We start from the raw sequence: 12,753 nt of genomic DNA on the forward strand, positions 1-12,753 counted from the left end.
TAGTGTCGAAAAATATTTGAAAGTGAATTAAGAAACCCATTTTTCTCTTTTGAATCCACCTTTCGACATATCCTAAATCTAATCTAGATCTAGATCTAGTATTTTATTTAAGGGGTCATCCGTAAACTTTGTCACATTCCTAGGGTAGTGAGGAGGTACGGAGTTTTGTGTCGATACAATACGATGTGTAACGAGGGGGGAGGGGGTTGGTTTAGAATTTAGAAGGTTGCATTATTTTAAAAATATTGTAAAAACTGTTTTTAAACAGTATTGTTTACATTTAAGTTTTGTTTTGGTAAATTGTTATTATATTAACCTGGATTTGTTACTGTTCAATATAATAAATATATAGAATTTTTTTTTTGTGATTTGCGGATTTCCTTTCGAAGTACAAAGGGAAGCAACTCTATTAATATTTTTAGCAAAGATCATAAACATTTGGGTTATTACCCCTTATAGAACGCTGGAAAATGTGTTCGAAAATAGGGGGAGAAGAGGATGAGCAATCGCCCAAATTGTAAGGTCATTATTAGAAGGTCTTGCTTTTTGTGACGATGTGTAACGACAATGTAATATGCAGGGGTATAGCTACACCAAAACAAGCCTGACAGTTGACGGATGACTCCTCAAAGAGGATGTACGATCTTCTTGGAGACCATAGAAAACATCAAGCTGTAAGCGCGCTCCCTCCCACCCCTACACATGGTTTCGTGAGTTGTGGTTCACGCTAAATGTTTACAATCTTAGAGCCGATCATACCTGGCAGATGTATTCGAACATCAACATAAGCCTAACCTGAAGCTTCAGGGAAAATGAACGAATATTATCACTTTCCATGATAATCTCGGGGCATTTTTATCAAAGCTGCCAAATCGGCGAAGAAAATAAATCTTGGAAATATTGTAAATTTGAGAAACTCTGCGGTGTGGTAGATGTAGAATCTATCTGATTGTGAGATAATAACAATTTTGAAAGAAGAGATTTCTGGGCATTTTGAATCTCTTGAAAACAAACTGCAGCGCTATTTCTCTGAGCTGAAAAAGAAGAATCTGCATTGACGCATTACCCATTCTCTTCTTCCTTTGATGTTGCCAGCATTCCCGATGAATTACAAGAAGAATTCTTTGATTTGCAGAATGATTTCGTGTTAGATGAAAAACTGCACACACAATTTTGGTGTAGTATTCACCATTCATGTGGGACGGAGTGCTCTAGCGGTAGAGGGCTGGACTGCTAACCCGTAAGCAGAGACGTATCCAGGTTTTCGTTGTAGGGGGAGCGAAATGAGCAAAAAAAGGCGCTGAATTTTTAACATGTTCTATATACGTGTATTATATATATATATATATATATATATATATATATATATATATATATATATATATATATATAATTACTAGCTGTATGTCATTACTTTGCTATGATGTAAAATAAATTGTAAGTAGCACTTGAAGAAATAAGAAAAAACACACAATGTAGGCCGACAAAACAAAAAATGTATCAATCTAAACAATATATATATATATATATATGTTAATTTTTATTCGGTGGGGATAACATTCCTTTTTGTTCAGAGATGTGTTGAGAAGTGTGAATTTAATAGCAAAATGTAGCAGGGGTATTTTGCATATATTCTCATTTACAACACATTGAAAAGAAAATGCTAAAACATCTTGTAACAAACAATTACAAAGTGTATATGGTGTGGGGGAAAGTAATTTTGCATGTGATCACGTCATGAAAGATAAAATATCTAAAAACAGCTATTTTCTTGGTTTTGTGGTTTTAAAAAAAAAGTAAAGTCACTCTTTTGATCCTACACTCTACCATCAGACATGATCAGACCATGCTGTGCCATATCACTTGAGCTGTTTTTAATATTAAATCAACACTGGGAATAGGGTTAATCTTGACTATAGGCTATTTCCAGTTAAATGGTAGTAATCTTTATTTTTTCAAATTTTCCTGCTATTTGAATGTTTGGTCCTTGGATGAATAAGTTGACACATCTGGCTAAAATTGGCATTTTGATGGGAGTCTTGATGTTATTTCTGTAGCATTGGATGGTAATAATTTGAACTGGGTGATTAACTCTCCCAAAAGGGTTAAATATAATCAACTATTCGACCTACATACCCCCCGGTTTACCCATTACAAATTCTTGATAGCCCAGCTAACAAACTACAGATCTGGATCTACAAAACTACTTTAGATGTAAACCTAACGGTGCGCGACAACGAGTGACGTCATAATTTCAACAACAAAAAGTAGGCTAATGAAACAATACACATTCTAGATATATTTATTTTAATTTTGTATCAGTTTTCAATAAAGAGATTTTTAAAATAAAGTTATTTTTTTTCAAGCAATTTTGAATTCTTTTATCATTGGATATAAACAATGAGATGGTTGAGGATACTGATGCCCAATAATAGGTTCTTCCAAAAACAGGTGTGTTAGCTTGTTAGTAGTATTGTAATCTTCAATCTAGTTTTATGGTTGGAGATTAGGGTTAGGCATATGGTAGGGCTTGGGTTGGGGTTAGGTATAAGGTTAACATTGACATTAGCAAGCCATTTGTGTATTTACTACTATTTACTTAACTACCAGTAACCTAATACCCCTTTTTTAAGAAGATTCTATTTTTGGACACTGGTATAAAAATCTCCCCCCCCCCCCCCCATTTCCCTATACTTCAAAATAGTGTTAACACGTTTAAGCAAGGCTACTAGAACTGTTTTATTTATGAAGGGCCGTGGCCTATGGAAATAGACAAAGTTCTAGATCATTATATTGGATGGGAAGGTAGAAAACATCCTATAATGTGTGCACAATCTCTTATTTATGACTAAGGTACACTATCCATGCTTAGGCAATAACAGGGCTGTACTTGGGTTTGGTAGCATTATCTCTTATCCAGCTGGTTCTTGAAAGCTGGTTTCAAATTGTACCGAAGCTACAGTTTTGCTTATATCTTGAACCATTTTGTTGCCCTGAGAAAAAGCAACTCAACAATCCTTATTATTTCTTCAATATATTTATTTTAAAAAACCTACTTATGTTTGTTTCTGACCAATATGTCTTCTATAATTTATAAACATTTTGAAACAAAACATCCTTTATAGAAATGCTATAAAGTTTGGTGTGAAAAGCATGAAATTAAATTTATTTATAAAGTTTATTATATGTAATTTTTTAAATTTCTGCATCAGCTTACTTTATATAGTAATTTTTCTTTTACATGCAAATATCAGCTGCCTTAATTGAAAAAAACTGAATATGCATTAACTAAGTTCTTGTTTTTATTTGACCTTTTTCAAAATGCATACTTAAAAGTTGCAGACAGCCTATGCCAAAATAGTTTATTGATATACTAGCAGTGTTATTTATAAAATTGTATGTAAAAACATGTTTTGATAATTTGAATGGGGTTATTAAAAGTTAAATTTAGTCAATTGCATTTTAAAAAATAATACAACCTGAGTAACATACTATTCTATTAATTGATTCAATAATTTAAAGTGTTCTTTCAAAATGTAAACTGCTGTTAAATAACACTTAACAGATAATTAATTCTAAAAAAATGCCATTGTAGGGCAGCCCTGGATGAATTTTTAGTGATTTAATTATAGGCCTATAAAAAAAAATTACTGGTGCAGCAGATAACAAAATAATTTTGGCCTCAACTATTAGAGTTATAACTGTTTAGCATTTAGATTTTCATATAATATACCTTTATAAAGTAGTTTTTGCAAAGTAAATTAAATGCTTGGCATAATTAAATCAATTTTATCTTTGAATATTGGTACAACAGTATATTGAAGATAATAGGGCTTTTAAGTAGGTCACAACTTCTCGTACTTGCCAGCGAGTAGATTTTGAGATCGTAGACTTACAAGCCCTATTGTTGGTCGAATTCATGCACACAGCTTTTTGTTCCAAAAATGAGATAATTAGTAAAAATTTGTTTGCTTTTTTTATCACAGGTTAAATATATAAAAAGTAGAAATATATGTAGGTGTAGGTTATCTCAACTAAACTGAGCTAATTCCTAAAATTTAAATACTGCAGCCACTTTATTATTAAAACATTGATTACCATTTAATATACGCCTACAAAAATTCTAAAATTTGAATACAGATGATACTTGCTTTCACATACAAAATCACCCTTATACAAGTGATAGATTTTTTATATAAATTGTTTTCAATGTTAAGTAATACATTTCAAACTATTTTTAAAATGGGATAGCTCTAAACTTTGATAAATTTTATACCAGTTTCATGTTTTCAAGATCAAGGAATTATTAGTTTACTTAGGGGATTTGCATGGTCATCATTTTTTTCTTACATTACTTCTCCTAACATGTTACATGTACTATTATAGAGCAGCTGTTAGTTATCAACAGTAGATTATATACATATATATTTCAATGTGTATATTTTTACAGAACATGGAAGACCTTAGATGCAATATTAAGTGGCTATTTGATGAGGAGAAGTTAAGAAATACTCCTAGTGTGGTGGAGAATGGCATCACCCCAGAGCAAGAGTTGACATTCCGACAGAAACAAGCAATGCTAATACAAACAATTGGATTAAAGTCAGGATTGTAAGTACCAAATGTAAATAGTTAGCTTCACAAAATGTAGTTTTTTCCTGTTTGTGTCTCCAAAGTTGATCAAATAATGTGTGTGTATTTTTGTGTAAAATTTGAATTAACAAAATAGTTAATTCATATAAATAAAAAATGTTACTTAGTGTTAATTGTCGATTTATCATTTGAAAATTTTGCTATTATTATTACAGTTATAATATTTTAAAGTATTTTCAATGCTTTGTTTTGAAGGACCCAGCTTGCTGTGAACACTAGTGTAATCTTCATGCACAGATTTTACATGTTTCGCTCCGTCAAATCATTTCCCAGAGTGGTAAGCAATCAATTTTAGTTAATGGTCTTAAATGTCTTGAAATAAATGCCATCTCTTTTACATTTTCTACTTCTTGATCAATTGTTTTGTTTTTTCAGCATCTGGCCTTGGGGCTTGCTTTTGCTGGTGGTAAAGTGGAAGAAAGTGCTCGTAAGTTGGAACATCTCATCAGAACAGCTGTGGACATCATCAGGACAAACAAGAACAGGGAGTTTTTGGATAAAACAGATCCTTTTACTTATGAAATGGACTCTCAGTACAGAGTAAAAATGGAAGTTTTGTGTCAAAATAACTGCAACATTGAGTCACCTGTAAGTAAAAAGATAGGTGTTCTTTCTTATATGCAATTGATCAAACACATCAGTGGCTTTAGTTTCTCCTAGTAATTATAGGTAATCCAAACATGTTTAAAAATTAGTTATCTTGTTTGATACTGCATGGTGCAACTAATTTCAAAATTTTTATTCTTGTTTTTGAACTCCAATAATAATTTTTATATAAAAATTTTTAAATTTTTTATTTTTAAATAAAAAGTTGATGCCACTAGTAACACTTGCTTATAGTAGATTATTTTTCAGAATGAACTAAAACAATTTGCTCACTAGTGTGTTTTTCTTGCACAACTGCTTTTAAAGAACTTAGTATTAACATTATAGGTTTTTTTTTTATCAAAGACTTTATCAATACCTTCATTTTTAAATCTCAAGGACGTTTCAGGTTTTTAAAAAAAAATAATGAATGTTTTAATTATTCTGTGCATGAAAATTGTATACCCCTCTTTATAGTAGCTATATACACATGAAATGTTTAACTAAAGAAGACAAAAAGAAAAGTAACATGAAATGTTAAATTAAAGAAGACAAAAAGAAAAGTAACATGAAATGTTAAATTAAAGAAGACAAAAAGAAAAGTAACATGAAATGTTAAATTAAAGAAGACAAAAAGAAAAGTAACATGAAATGTTAAACTAAAGAAGACAAAAAGAAAAGTAACATGAAATGTTAAACTAAAGAAGACAAAAAGAAAAGTAACATGAAATGTTAAATTAAAGAAGACAAAAAGAAAAGTAACATGAAATATTAAACTAAAGAAGACAAAAAGAAAAGTAACATGAAATGTTAAACTAAAGAAGACAAAAAGAAAAGTAACATGAAATGTTAAACTAAAGAAGACAATAAATAAGTAACACATGAAATGTTAAACTAAAGAAGACAAAAAGAAAAGTAACATGAAATGTTAAACTAAAGAAGACAAAAAAAAGTAACATGAAATGTTAAATTAAAGAAGACAATAAATAAGTAACACATGAAATGATAAACTAAAGTAGACAAAAAGAAAAGTAACATGAAATGTTAAACTAAAGAAGACAATAAATAAGTAACACATGAAATGTTAAACTAAAGAAGACAAAAAGAAAAGTAACATGAAATGTTAAACTAAAGAAGACAAAAAAAAGTAACATGAAATGTTAAATTAAAGAAGACAATAAATAAGTAACACATGAAATGATAAACTAAAGTAGACAAAAAGAAAAGTAACATGAAATGTTAAATTAAAGAAGACAATAAATAAGTAACACATGAAATGATAAAGTAAAGTAGACAAAAAGAAAAGTAACATGAAATGTTAAATTAAAGAAGACAATAAATAAGTAACACATGAAATGATAAACTAAAGTAGACAAAAAATAAGTTGTTAACATATTTCTTTACATAAAGAACAAATACAAAATATGATTCACAATAAGAGAATTTTAATTAAAACTATATAGTTTAGTTTTTCATAATTGTAAAATTTAAATAAAGACTTTGAACGCAAAAATAAATACAGTAAGACAATTTTTAAGCTTAAAGTTGATTGAACATGTAAGTTTGGATTACCTACATGTAGTATTTTTTCAGTAGCTTATTTTTATACATCTTGTACTGTTTTTGTTAGCCTTTTATAAAAAATCATTTTTTTTTTTTTTGGTTTAAAAATTCAGTCCACATTTCTAAGGAATCTCAGTACAATTGTTTCTATTATAATTGGATTTTTACAAGTCTACTCTGTAGAAATTAAATTTTTGTTTTTATTTTGTTTAAATTTCCAAATACTTTAAACTTGTTGAGTTAGCAGTGAGAATCCTAAATACATTTTTTAAGTATACGCAATTGTAAAGTTCCCAAAACTCTTTTTTTTTTAAATAGATTTATTTATTGAAAAAAAATGACATTGTACTTGCTAACTATATGTATAAAAAGGCATAGAGTCGTGACAAAGTATCTAAGAACCTATACTTGTAATGTGTGGGTCTATCTTTGTCCGACAGGCTTATCAGGAAATGAGGAAGCTTGTCCTATACTGCGAAAAAGAAATCTATGCTGTCATTGGTAGGTTAAGTTAGAACTTAACTCCAACTTTATGTGTTTCAACCAAGAAGAAAAGCTCTATCGGCCTCAATCTTCTTTGCTGGAGCCCATTTTACACATCAATTGTTATTGTTATAATTAACTAAATCTATTGATGCTGATGGTGCCACAATAATAACTTAAAGGACATAAGTAAATTGAGTTTATTAAAAAAAAATTATTGTTGCGCTTATTACTTACTTACTTAATCCTCATCACTCCCTGTGGAGTATAGGGCAGCAACAAATCTCCGCCATTCCACCCTGTCCTGGGCGAGCCACTTTAGTTCATGCCAGGTCTTACCAGTAGCCTGCACTTCTTCTTCCATCTCCCTCCTCCATGTTCCCAGTGGTCTTCCTCTACTTCTCTTTCCGGGTGGGTTCCACTTCAGCGCCATGTTGGGGAGTCTTTTTTTGCTCATGCGTAGGACATGGCCCAGCCATCTCCATCTCCTCGTTCTAACTTCTGAGACAATGTCGTTTAATCCTGTCCTTCGCCATATTTCCTTGTTCGGGACTTTGTCGTCCCACTTTATCCTGAGGATGCGTTGGAGGGATCTTCTTTCAAAGCCTCTGAGTCGGCTCTATCCTTTTTTTGTTTAGTTTCCTTGACTCTGCAGCATAGAGGAGTACAGAACGTACATTAGACTTATAGATCCTTATTTTAGTTCTCTGCTGCAGTGAGGATGATTTTCAGATCTTAGCAAGTCTGTTGAAAACTTGTGCTGCCATTGCTATTCTGGTGGCAATTTCTTTCTCCATGCTGCCATTTCTAGCTCTGCTCCATTTGCAAAGGTCTTGAGAGCACTTTTGGTTTTTATCTTCATTAGCTTGGTTTTTCCGGAGTTTATCTTTAGTCCAACGCTTTTGGCAATTTGCTCTATTTTTGTGGTTTTGCTTGGATGTCTTATTGGGCATGTGAAAGTAAAGCCAAGTCATCAGCAAAGTCACAGTCCTCTAGATGGTTGGTAAGTTCTCAAACAATTCCTCTTGGCTTATCCTCAGTGGCTCTCTTCTCATAATCCAGTCTATTACCACCAAAAAGATGACAGGTGAGATGACACAGCCCTGTCTGACTCCTGTTTTTACCTTGAACCATTCACTTTACTGATTTTCGTGTCGCACACAGCATTGGTTATCATAGTACATGTCCTTAAGTATGTTTATGACTTTTCCTGGAAAGCCATATAGCTCTAGTATCTTCCATAATTATGGATGGTGGATGCTATCAAATGCTTTCTCGAAATCTATGTAGTTGATGTAGAGAGACGAATTCCACTCCAGGGACTGTTCCACTATAGTGCGCAAGACAAATATTTGGTCATTACATGACCTGTTGGCCCTGAAGCCAGCTTGTTCTTCACGAAGGATTTCATCAATTACTTTCCTAATTCTTTGAAATAACACTCTGCAGAAGATTTTTCCTGGTACTGACAAAAGATTAATGCCTCTCCAGTTCTCACAAACATTAAGGTCGCCCTTTTTGGGTAATTTGATAATGATTCCCCGTTTCCAAGAATCTGGGACTTTTTCTTCATTCCATACTTTATTGAAGATCCCTGATAGAGTTTCTGCACCTATTTTTGGGTCTGCCTTTAGCATCTCCGCAGTAATTCTGTCCTCTCCTGGAGCCTTATTGCTTTTTGTTTTTTGGATAGCTTCTATTATTTCTTGTTCTAGGATGAGTCTTCTATACATTTCAAAATGTATGTTCATGTCAGTGAAGTTAGCAGTTTCTTCTGGGTCTGGTCTGTTTAGGGTCTCTTCGAAGTATTCAGCCCATCTTTTCAATTGATGTTTCTCCGTTGTAAGAACTTTCCCGTTTTTGTCCTTGATAGTAGATGATCTATTTGCTATACCTCCTGTTAGAGTCCTGATAATCTTGTACTGTTCTGCTATCTCCCTTATCAGCTGCAGCCTGTGCTTCTGTGGCCATTGTGTCTACATAGTTCCTTTTATCCTTCCTAGCATTCCTTTTTACCTCTTTTTGCAGTCTTCTATATTCTACATCGTTCCGTACCCTGCTTTCCATGGTTCCAGATAGTGTTTTGATTTTGGCTTCTCTTCTCTTTTCAATGAGATTCCAAGTATCGTTTGAGATCCATTCCTTCCTTTGTTTGTTCCTGTGTCCTAGTATGCATTGGCTTGTTTTAGTGTATACATCCAGGATCTTCTCGCATTGAGTATTGGTGTCCTCTTCTGGTAGGTTCTCGAGTAGACTAAATCTATTTTTTAGTAAAATTGCGAAGTTTGCCTTAATGGTGGGATCTTTTAGTTTAGCTGAGTCAAATAGCTGGTGGTTTACTTTCCTGTCGACTCACCTAAGCTTGAGTTGTAGCTTGCACAAGACTAGATTATGGTCGCTACCTACGTCAGCTCCTCTTATTACCTTTACATCCCTCATGGATCTTCTCCACTTTTTATTTATAGCAATGTGATCGATTTGATTGCTGGTTCGCTTATATGGGGATATCCATGTGGATTTGTGTATTTTTTTGTGCTGAAATAAGCTGTCACCTATAACTAGGCCATTTTCTAGGCAAATCTCTTTGAACCTTTGACCGTTGTTGTTTGCCTCTCCTAGCCCCTCTTTACCCATGCAGAGTTCATATCCTTGGTTGCTGGACCCTATCTTTGCATTTATGTCTCCCGTGACTATTAGAATGTCATGTTGTAGAGTCCTGTCGATTTGATCTTGTAGAGTGTGGTAGAACATGTCTTTGTCTTCATCTTTTGCTTGTTCTGTCGGGGCGTAGCACTGTTTTACGGTAATCTTTACGTGTCTTGAGTAGAATCTGGCTCTAAGAATGCGAGAATCGATTGGTTCCCACCCTATTAGACTTTTCCTTGATATTTTATCCATGATAATACCAACTCCTTCCTGGTGTTGGTTATCAGATCTCCCAGAATAGATTAAAGTTTCTCCTGATCTAGTGTAGTCAGGCCTGAGTCTGTCCATCTCATTTCGCTGATACCCAGGATGTTGATCCTGTATCTTGACAATCATTTCCTTGACCACTTGAGCTGTTTTGCTACTTTTGTACATGGTACGCTTATTACTTCATAAAAAATTGTAATTGTTTTCATGTAGGTTTCCAGTTTCAAATTGTACATCCACATAATTATGTAATTCGAATGTGTGCTCTTTTGGGAGGTACGTATTATTTTTACCATTTTGTTAAATAGCTGTTGCTAATTATATTTTGTTACATTTTTTACAGTATAGATTCTAGGTATATTAGATTATTAAATTGTATTATATAGTATAAAATGAGAAACAATTTGTATGGATGTTGAAAAAATTATTTTGATTATTACAAACTTTTGTCTCTCCTTCCTCACATAGATGGGTATCTTTCCATTTCAGCTGAGAATATCAAAGATATATCTCAATATGCATATAATCTTGCTACTGCTAGGTAAGCTATTTTTTAGCTGAATAATGTTTAATAGGATTAAAAACAAATGCTACAGATCTTAATAAAATAAGGCTAGAATAGCTATATTAAACTAATGTTGCATTATTTTTAATACATTTTTTCTTGGTGTTTTATAGTTCACAACTTACAATGTTATGCTTGAAGTATACACCTGAGACAATAGCCATCATGTGTCTTAACATTGCATCTAAAGCACATTCAGTCAAGGTAAGATTTTTTAAAATTCAATTACATTTAGAACCATTTTGTAAAAGAAAAAGGGTTCTTGAGTTTGCGCTGTATTAGTTTATTTTTATCCAAGTATATTTTTGTGCCAACAGTTTGTATCCATGAAAGACCCAAATGTCAAGTGGTATCAAGTTTTGCATTCCCAGACCGATATAGCAGCAATTGAAGGTACATCACATACTAGTATATAATAACATGATAGACATCTAGATTTTGTATTTTGATTATAGTTCTGCATGGGTCTATATATTTACATGTTTAAACTTTGATCAGCTGTGTCAGAAGAGTTTCTCCAGTGTATTAAAGGTTGCCCACTTCTGCCATCCTGGATGACCAATCTTGGAAGGGTAAGTATTATTGACTTTGTGTAACAAAAATACTGTGTTAAGCAAACGCTTATAAGTTCATGAATTAAAAGAAATGTATAATAGGCTATTTCACTGAGCTAAAATAATGTTGGTTTCAATCATAGCAGTGAAAAACAATTAATGATTGAATACTACTCCTGTTCTACTGACATTTGATTCCTCTAAATTACTAAACAAATAAATTTAAGTTGTGTCAAGAATGGGAATAACAATTGTCAGCTAGCTATTTAAAATATAGAAGTTAAATTTTGACTCAAGATTTCTGTTTTTAAAGTTCAAATTCTCCATTTGCAGATGTCAAGAGTAGCAAATAATAGAGCGATGCCTGGACCAGCTCGAGGACCTGGTGTAGCATTTGCATCAACTTCACAAGGAGCTCGTCCATCATATGCTCAACCTATCACATCCTCTGCTGCTACTGCCAGTATACCACAGCCTCCTGTAGCAACAGCATTGCCCCCATCCAACCACTCAGTCAAACAACTCAAGCTAAATAATCTAGAACAGTGAATAACATTAGCATCCATGATCTCCATCTGGTCAGTAAATGAAGTGTTAGCTGCTGCGAGTATAGCAACTACATCTTTGAAAGTGATCCTAGTTTCAGTAGGATCATCCATCCGCTGCAGTATTTTACCTTTGGTCTTAAAAGGTACAGAACAAGAATATACGTTTCCTCTTGCTGCAGCGACATACATTGTTTGTGAAATTCATAAACTCCAAGTGAACATGATTTGTCCTTTAAAGGATTTGCAATAGTTGTGCTTACCCGTTAGAACAAATCTCCTAGTTTACTCTGTACAAGGACCTGCATTTTTTCTAGCTGCTCTAGCGAATTTTTTTCAAATGCTCGAGTTTTGATTTGTATTCGGACATCTCTAAAATACATTGAGGTTAAAAAACGTTTATACTTGATGTTAACTTACACAGAATTATTATACAGTATTTGTAGCATTTAGGTTCAACTATGTTTGTTGAAGTTTAAGTTAATCAAGTTTAGGGATAAAGTGTAGCGATACGAGTGTAATAAGCAAGTGAATTAAAGTGACCCTAAAAGCTAAGCATGAACAGTGTGTAAGTGAAAAGAGTGAATCTCCGCCTATGTCCTCCACCTCTTCTCCTTCAGCTATCTTCTCCACTCTAAACCAGCATCTTTTGTAAGCTCAAGTCAGCTGATTTTCAAGGTAAAACACTTTATAAAACCAGTTTATTTCTTTGCATTATCCTATATAATGTCATTAAACAATATTTGTCACTTTTTTCAAATTTAAAAAAAAAACCTGTATAAAAAACAACTGTTGTGGCATTTTGGTTACTTAAAAGGTTATTTCAATTAATTTCAGTTGAGAAAACTGCTTTGAGATACAAGCAATGTTGCAGAACATATGCCTTAGATTT

General features: G+C 32.8%; 1 protein-coding gene across 1 annotated transcript; it reads left to right on the top strand.

The window, feature by feature from the left end:
• Positions 1-492: 492 nt before the first annotated feature.
• Positions 493-11,865, top strand: LOC131929367 (cyclin-T2). Its single transcript, XM_059285509.1, has 10 exons — positions 493-674; positions 4,451-4,611; positions 4,849-4,930; positions 5,029-5,241; positions 7,242-7,302; positions 10,666-10,738; positions 10,876-10,966; positions 11,080-11,155; positions 11,261-11,334; positions 11,650-11,865. The coding sequence occupies exons 1-10, from the start codon at positions 636-638 to the stop codon at positions 11,863-11,865; spliced, it is 1,086 nt and encodes a 361-aa protein (XP_059141492.1). The 5' UTR covers positions 493-635.
• Positions 11,866-12,753: the final 888 nt, after the last annotated feature.

This window comes from Physella acuta, unplaced genomic scaffold, assembly GCF_028476545.2.
Source record: "Physella acuta isolate Inbredline_101_S28 unplaced genomic scaffold, ASM2847654v3 ptg001619l, whole genome shotgun sequence".
Taxonomy (NCBI): Eukaryota; Metazoa; Mollusca; class Gastropoda; family Physidae; genus Physella; species Physella acuta.